Source organism: Olea europaea, unplaced genomic scaffold (assembly GCF_002742605.1).
Source record: "Olea europaea var. sylvestris unplaced genomic scaffold, O_europaea_v1 scaffold1358, whole genome shotgun sequence".
In the NCBI taxonomy this organism is placed as follows: Eukaryota; Viridiplantae; Streptophyta; class Magnoliopsida; order Lamiales; family Oleaceae; genus Olea; species Olea europaea.
Window position 1 is genome coordinate 222,669 of NW_019231083.1, and position 8,396 is coordinate 231,064.

The 8,396-nt window shown below is 32.3% G+C and overlaps 2 protein-coding genes across 2 annotated transcripts; both read right to left on the reverse strand.

Annotated features, from left to right (window-relative positions):
* Positions 1–2,047: 2,047 nt before the first annotated feature.
* Positions 2,048–3,362, reverse strand: LOC111375309 (major pollen allergen Lig v 1-like). The gene is made up of 2 exons (XM_022998107.1): positions 3,132–3,362; positions 2,048–2,601 (listed from the first exon to the last, which is right to left on the reverse strand). The coding sequence occupies exons 1-2, from the start codon at positions 3,313–3,315 to the stop codon at positions 2,270–2,272; spliced, it is 516 nt and encodes a 171-aa protein (XP_022853875.1). The 5' UTR covers positions 3,316–3,362; the 3' UTR covers positions 2,048–2,269.
* A 2,377-nt stretch (positions 3,363–5,739) lies between these two features.
* Positions 5,740–6,748, reverse strand: LOC111375342 (major pollen allergen Lig v 1-like). The gene is made up of 2 exons (XM_022998146.1): positions 6,565–6,748; positions 5,740–6,071 (listed from the first exon to the last, which is right to left on the reverse strand). Exons 1-2 carry the CDS (start codon positions 6,746–6,748, stop codon positions 5,740–5,742), a joined length of 516 nt encoding a protein of 171 aa, XP_022853914.1.
* Positions 6,749–8,396: the final 1,648 nt, after the last annotated feature.

The window sequence follows — 8,396 nt, forward strand, 5'->3', positions numbered from 1 at the left end:
TAAAAACCTGCACGCCCCCCAGGGCACATCCAAGTTGGCGGAACAATCACATTGGGGGGCTCTGGAACCAAGTGTGGGGAGTTCGATTCCTGGTTGGAGCAGCCAAGTGATGTAATAACCAGAGGAAACTCGAACAGTTATGAACATTGATGTAGGTAGCATTGTACTGAGACCCTGTAAGAAAACTGTACATTCATAGATGTATAAGGAGAATTTACGAGTGAGCGATACGAATTGTTTGAATTGACTGTTTCGAATATAATAGTTTCCAATTTATTTATGGTCAGATACATGAATTATGTTTCCATTAGTTCATCACTGTACCAACCACTGCACGACATATTAAAAACCTGCACACAAAAAAACTTCAAGTGGCTTTTGAATTCTTTGCTATTTCTAGGATCATCAAGATAATTTATAACAGAACACGAAAATCAGCAAGGTTAAGCCAAAAATGAAGACCAGTGGCGCCCTGACTATAGGTGGGATAAGAAATTGCCTAAACACCTCGCTTTGGTGAGGGCCCCAAATTATTTCAAGATTAATTGGTTGGTTGAAGAAAATTGAAAATAATATTTATGAAATTCTTTAGAAAAGAATTATTATATGCAAAATAAAAATTGAAAATACAAAAATCTTTAAAAAAAAACATATAAATGACATAAAACTTAGTGTAATGTTATAAATGACTCATTTAATTCCACCTATCATTTAATGTCAGGCCACATAGCAGCGTCACTCTAAAAATTACAACATACATTTTTTTGTCACATAAATATATAACAAACATTATTCCCTCTCTCATAACTAATTTGACCCTTTATTTTCCAAACATTCATTTTCTTTTCTTGACCAAATAAAAGGTTTTTTATTTTTATTTTTTATCTCTTCATATTCCACATCCACCTGTAACCCATAATAAATTTTTCAACCCAACAAGAATAAATTAACTCCCTCTAAATTAAAATTTTGAAGATTCAATTTAGCTAATTGGTCTGGTCTTACTGTCTTTGTTATAGTGTTACATGTTTCTTTCTTTCTCCTTTATCTTCAGAACATATACCATAGAGTACATAGGTTATTATTATTAATGTTTTGCTTTAATTTCATGATAATATCGTTTTTAAATGTTTGTTGAAGATACGTTGAATTTAATAATTCTTCGTCCATGTTCATACTTTTTATTTGTAAGTTAATTTATTATGTATTAATATAAAATTAGACGTTCATTTGTATTTGAACGTCATTTTTATTATTTTGTTACACTATCTCTCATAGTCAATGTTCTTCAACTTTGTATATAAATCACTCAAATGCATATTCGATTTTGTTTGAAATAGTTACAAGAAGAAAATGATCAAAGAAAAGAACAATAGTTGCAAGAAGAAAATGATTAAAGAAACGAACAGACCACTTTGCCATTGCATTGTAATTTTGTTTACTAAACTTCATTTATAATTTGTATTGCATGTTGAAATTTGAAATTTTTTATTTTCCGCTTCAATTCTGGAATTTAGTTGTTTGTATTAGATTCTTCATATTATATTAAAATTGTATATAATAAGACTTAAATATAGGGGCCCATATTTAAAGTTCACATAAGGCCCCAGAATATGAGGGCTGGCCTGATGAAGACCAGAAGATCTGATAGCAAACTTGGGAAAGCATGCACTTTACTTTAAAAATCCAAAAATAGTGTGCATTGCACATTGATTACGACTAGTTTTTAAAATATGTGAATGTATCAATCATTCCATTGTATTTAGAGAACTAATATTAAAGTAACAAATTTAGTCAGTGATGAATTTCACGCTATAGAATGAATCACTAAGGGAAATTACGGTTTTAAAGTTTAGGACCACTATTAGGGGTTTGGCTTTGTTGTTTGCATGAAGTTCAATTTTTTAGACTTGAATTGGATGTATGCCACTATGTTGTTCTATCCCTTTTAAGTATATTGTGTTCGACAGGAGGAGGTTAAGCGCTTCTTTCGAAGTAAGTTTTGTTTTTTTTCCTCGTAATAAATAAATAGTAGGTTGACACCAAATAATAGAATTAATGTTTATCTCAGAGTCCACAAATTTATTGTCTTTCCACAAGGAAATTCCTGGGAATTTACAGAAAATTACAAAGTAAAATTATTCTATACTACTAGGCACTTTAATTAGGCCATCAATAGCCTTGACAAAATGGCACAAACAATTATTCAATTACATTAAAGCGAGGAAATTAAGTGTCTCGGAATAAATTAACATCTTCGTTTTGCCCTTCAAAGATCTGGGGGATACATACCCAACTTATTAAAGACTTGTGGACAATTTGGAAGGGCCTTTTTCTTGAAGAATCCAAGAGGTTTTATCGTGCGTGTGGTACCATTTACTGTGTTAAGCATAAATCTCAACGATGGTTTTACCCATCCTTCAATAGGGATTTCATCACAATCTTTTCTGCTACTTGAAAGCAATTTGATTTCACAAAACTCGTGCTCGTGATCGCGTTCAATGAGCATGCTATAGAGTCCTTCTGCTCTTGTATAACCTACCTCAGTAAATGTTATATTTCCTTTCTTACCATCTTTGCACTGGAGACGTACACCAGCACCTATAAGTCGAGATTTTAATTATCAATTATGAATTGTACCTATTATGGTTCAGTTTCCCAACAACACATATCATGCTATAAAGAAGATGCATGAACGCACAACAAAGGAATTCTTAAAAACGTGCATTAATTTAATGGGATTATTGATATATGGTTTTATTGAAATTATTGCATGCTCAAGTTTTAAAAATAAAAGAGAAATGATATGTGATATAAAGTTTAAAGCGTCTTTAAATATATTTCTTAACATATCTTCTCATGTGTGCAAATTCATGTGCCTCGTAAGTGTACAATTTACTTTAAACTAGTGGCTGCAATTTTAGATGTTCGTTCTTTAATATCATGTTGAATTGCCTCATAAACTGTTAGATACGAAAGTTCAGCAACAATTGAAGCATCAAAATCAGCTTTTGCTGAAATTTTACAAATGTCGGGACAATGAATTCCACCTCAATAGCCATTTTTGTTAAATAACATGGAAAAGCAAGATGCGGCATGAGTAGCATTTTATATGTACTATAATTATATACCTGGGATGAACTCGCTAAGTTCAGTAATGAATCCAGCACGACATGTGTCGCAATAAATTTGTCCCTGAATGTGGAATTGAGAAACTGGGGGCTGGGGTACATCTTCCGAGTAAACGAAGCCAGAAAGGGACAAGAAGCATAAAGCTATAAGGAGGAGAATTGAAACTTGGATAAGCTTTACCATATTTCTTGGGTATTTTTGTTTAGGACGATCGAAAAAAAATTTATTTGTGTTTTAGACCTACTCAATATTCTTATTTATAGGGAGGTTGGTTGGTTAATATTCAGTAGACAGTTATTTCTATGTGGTCAAGTTGAGTATCTATTCATTATTTTCTGGATCTTAATTTAGAATCTTGAAACCGTTTCCTATATTTAACAAATGTGTTTTCTAATTTTTTAATTACTTTCGGAAATTTTAAAGAAATTTTATGCACGAATCATGAAATATTTTATTAGAGGCTGTAATTAAACTAAGAATGACACGCATGACGAAACACACTAAAATTTTATTTATACTGTGTGTTATATTTAGTGCTCAATTGATGTTAAATAGTTTTTTATTTTTATATTTTTTGAAATTGAATACTGAATAAATACATTATAGTAAACATGAAGCTGTAACTTTATCCTTTTTTTTCCAAAATTATTTCTTATGTGTCTTAATCTTCTTCACAAAAACATTTTCATATCGTGTTAGGTCCTATCAAGTTTTACACTTCGTTTCTCAAGCTCCCCCCAAAGTACAAGGTAAAATAGAAATCCCACAAAGGAAACAACTGGTTATTCATTTATTATAAGTACGGAATTCTCTTTAGACTAAATTTCTCTTGTGAAAAGAGAAACACACGTAGTTTATCATTTGGCTAGAGGCATTAGTCCGAACATTGGCGTAAGTGGAATATGTTAAAATTTGAGGTTCCATTTTAAAAGATCAATCTTGTTAAGAGGAGTATCCTAAGATCTTATAAGTTGGTCTATGTTTTCATCTTTATTCAATATAGGATCTCAAAAAATCAACCTTGTTAAGAGGAGTAACTCAAAACCTTATAAGTTAGTCTATATTTTGATCTTTATTCGATATGGAAGTATCTCTTGACATGCCTCGCAAGATGGTGGTTTGTTAGAACAGATCAATTTTGAAATCTGTATGCTCATTTTTTATTCTTAATCGGATTGAATTGCTTGTTAAAGCTTAATAGACTAAGATACCATGTTAAGACTTGGGTCCCATATTAAAAGATCAACATTATTAAGATGAGTAATCCAATACCTTATAAATTAGTCTATATTTTCATCTTTATTCGATGTGAGATTATATCTCTTAACAGTTAACAATATATTCATAATACAAGCAATTTGTTTAACACCTGCAAGCACGTGAGCCAATGACAAATGACGAGTCTGAGAGCAAAAGTCATCAATTCCACCACGAGCAACCATTTTTTAGCCAAAGATAATCGCCGGTTTCAACACAGGAATCTCACCGTACACAAGATCAAATTCACTGGGCATGATGCTTCTTTGGCGCGTTTCCAATCAATTTTAACAAGGATTTCAGTGTCCTCATGTAATGCATACACAATAAAAATCATGTACAGATGTGTTTAAGATTACTATTTCAAAATTTGTGAGTCCAATTCCGCCTCTCAGAGTCTTGCACCACGGATCATCTAGGAAGCATCGACGCAACATGAACATGTTGACACACAAATTTTCAAAAAAAAAAAAAAAAAAAAAAAAAAACCCACCCAAAATTAATTTATTTGTGGTTAAAAAATAAGGAAAAGTTTTTGATATGCGTGTAATATTATTTTATTGAAAAATATGTGATTGAAATGATGTCAAATCTCTGTTTAAGAATGTATTTTTTTGGAATAATGTGGCTCAAACATGCCTTAGAAGAAATGTCAACAATTTGTTATCGAGATAGTCAATCTACAAATTTAATATTTGCAATTTCGTCAATCTTTCAATAAAACCAAAAAATAAATTTTTTAAGACTTAAAAATTTTTAAAAACAGCGTGCACTGCACATTAACTATGACTAGTTTTTGAAATATGTAAATATATTGACCATTCCATTGGATTAAGAGAACTAATAATTAAAGTATTAACTTTGGCCAGTGATGAATTTCACGTCATAGAATCAGTAAGTGGAGTTATGATTTTGACTTGGTTTTACCGCATGACGCTCAATTAATTTTTAGAATTAAATGGTTTGTGTATTACTAAGTTTATATATATTATTCTTATCCTTTTTTCGTATATCGTGGTGTACAGGAGGTAAACTGCCTCATTCGAAGTAATTTTGGTTTTTTATTCCTAATAAATAAACAGTAGGTTGACACCAAATAATAGAAGAAAATTAAAATATATATTGCAATTATTTTCATAATCTACAAATTTTTTTGTCATTCCACAAGGAAATTCTTGGGAACTTACAGAAATTACAAAGTAAAATTATTCTATGGTACTCGGCACTCTAATTAGGCAATCAAAAGCCTTGACAAATGGCACAAACAATTCTTCAATTACATCAAAGCGAGGAAATTAAGGATCTTGGAATAAATCAACATCTATTTTTTTTTAATTTTTTTTTTGCTCTTCAAAGATCTGGAGGATACATACCCAACTTATTAAAGACTTGTGGACATTTTGGAAGAGCTTTATTCTTGAAGAATCCAAGAGGTTTTATTGTGCGTGTGGTACCATTTACTGTGTTGAGTATAAATCTCAATGATGGTCTTACCCATCCTTCAATAGGGATTTCATCACAATCTTTTCTGCTGCTCGAAGGCAAATTGACTTCACAAAACTCGTTTTTGTGATCGCGTTCAATTAACATGCTATAGAGTCCTTCCGCTCTCGTGTAACCTACCTCAGTAAATGTTATGTTTCCTTTCTTACTGTCTCTACACTGGAGACGTACACCGGCACCTAGAAGTTTAAATTTAAGTTATAAATTATGAGTTGTATATATCATGGTCCAGTTCCTCAACAACACATATATCGCCAAAAAGAAGATGCATGCATGCACAATAAAGGAATTCTTATAACCAAGCATTCACTTAATTTGGCTATTGAGATAGGGTTTGTATTCTAATTATTGCATGCTCACGTTGTAAAAATAAAAGAGTGATATGTGATATGAAGTTTAAAGCACCTTTAAATTTAGTTCTCAACACATCTTTCACGTGTCCAGACTTATTTTAAACAATTGGCTGAATTCTAGATGTTTGTTCCCTAATAGCACGTTAAACTACCTCATAAGGAAGTTTATCAACAATTGAAGCATCAAAATCATCTTTTGCCAAAATTCTTCAACTATGGGGACAATGAATTCAACCTCAATAGCCTTCTATCTCTCTCTGGTAACATGGAAAGCAAGATACAATATGAGTACCATTTTGTACATATTATAATTATATGCCTGCGATGAACTCGCTAAGTTCAGTAATGAATCCAGCACGACATGTGTCGCAATAAATTTGTCCCTGAACATGAAATTGACAAACTGGAGGTTGGGGAACGTCTTCTGAGTAGATGAGGTTAGGGAGGGATAGGAAGCTTAGAGTTACAACAAAGAAAATTAAAACTTGGGTAAGCCTTGCCATATTTCTTCAGTATTGTTGTTTATAAAGATCAAAAGAAAATTTGTTTGTGTTTTCTACCAACCCAACATTCTTATATATAGGGAGGTCAGTTGGTTAATATTCTATAAGCAGTTATATCTTTGTGGTCAAGTTGATGATCTATTCATTCTTTTTTATCTTAATTTAGAACCTTTTATCTTAATTTAGAACCTTAAAACCGTTTCCTATACTTAACAAATATGTGTTTTCCAATTTTTTTAATTAATTTTGGAAATTTTAAAGAAAATTTATTAAGAAATCATTAATACTTTATTAGGAACTACATAATTCAACTAAGAATGAAACTTAATTGCACGACGAAACAAACTAAAATTTTATTTGTGAATATATGTGTTATTTATAGTGTTCGATTGATGTTAAATACTTTCTTATATTTATATTTTTAAAATTGAATACTGAAGAATTATACATTACATTAAACATGAAATTATAATATTTTATAGATCGTTTCTAATGTGTGCAACTATTCTTTACGAAAACATTTCATATCGAGTTTTCTTAAGCCCTTGTTTGAGCCCCATTTTTCAATCAAAATACATTTTTCAACAGTGATGACATTATTTCAATCACATATTCTTCAATAAAATAATATTATACGCAAATCAAAAATTTTTTTTTTTAACCACATATTTCCCACGAATACACTATTCAAAAATTCATTTTCTTCACAAAAATAGGGCTCAAACAAGGGCTAAGTCTCTCCTCAAAGTTCAAGGTAAAAATGAAAATTCCACAAAGGAAACAACTAATTCTCCTCTTGCTTAGATTTGACACAAGTGCGAAATTATCTTCAGACTCGACTTCTTGATGTTACGAAAGAGAAACAGACAAAGATTTTCAATTGATTAGAGGCTTAGTCCAAAAATATAAAAGATTTTCCATTGTGACGGTGGCATTATTTCTTGGGTAGCATTGAGCATCTCTCACCCAAAAACTAGTTCAATAGGTGAGACTTTTCCTCACACTTATAAACTGAATACCAACCTCATTCACAATTGATGTGAGATAACTTCTACAACTTCCCCCTCACATATTGGGCTTTGTGGGAAACCAAACACATCTCCTCCCCACATATCGAGCCCTGTGAGAGACCAAACTCGTCTCCTCCTCACATAAACCTATATCTCCATGATTGTTGAACCGGAGACGATTGTTGGGTTGAGACTTGTTGATAAATCGGGCTATGATACCAATGTTGGATGGAATTGGATCTCTCTCACCCCCCAAAAACTAATTCAAGAGATACGACTTTTCCTCACATTTACAAATTGAATATCAATCCCATCCACAATCGATATGAAACAACCTCAACATTAGTGCCATATCCATCATGCAACCAATTTGTTTAAGCGATGCAAGCTAATGACCAAATGTTGAATGATGAGTATGAGAGTAAAACTCATCAACTCGACCGCGAACAAGCATTTTTCAGCCAAAAATTTGTTATGATGTTATAGGGATGTCAAAAGGGCCGAGCCGCTCGTAGGCTTGACAGCTTGGCTCGTGAAAACGGGGCTTGTGGGCGGCTCGAACTCATAAAATCACGAGCCGAGCGGGCCTCACCAGGAGGAGAGCCGAGCCCGCTCTTGGGCGAGCCCACGAGCCTGGA

Bases quoted from the DNA above. Each gene is read 5' to 3' on its own strand.
- LOC111375309 (XM_022998107.1), bottom strand. From the start codon at position 3,315: ATGGTAAAGCTTATCCAAGTTTCAATTCTCCTCCTTATAGCTTTATGC. The intron at 2,602-3,131 runs GTATATAATTAT...CTCGACTTATAG, and splicing joins ACTTAGCGAGTTCATCCCAG to GTGCTGGTGTACGTCTCCAG.
- LOC111375342 (XM_022998146.1), bottom strand. From the start codon at position 6,748: ATGGCAAGGCTTACCCAAGTTTTAATTTTCTTTGTTGTAACTCTAAGC. The intron at 6,072-6,564 runs GCATATAATTAT...TTAAACTTCTAG, and splicing joins ACTTAGCGAGTTCATCGCAG to GTGCCGGTGTACGTCTCCAG.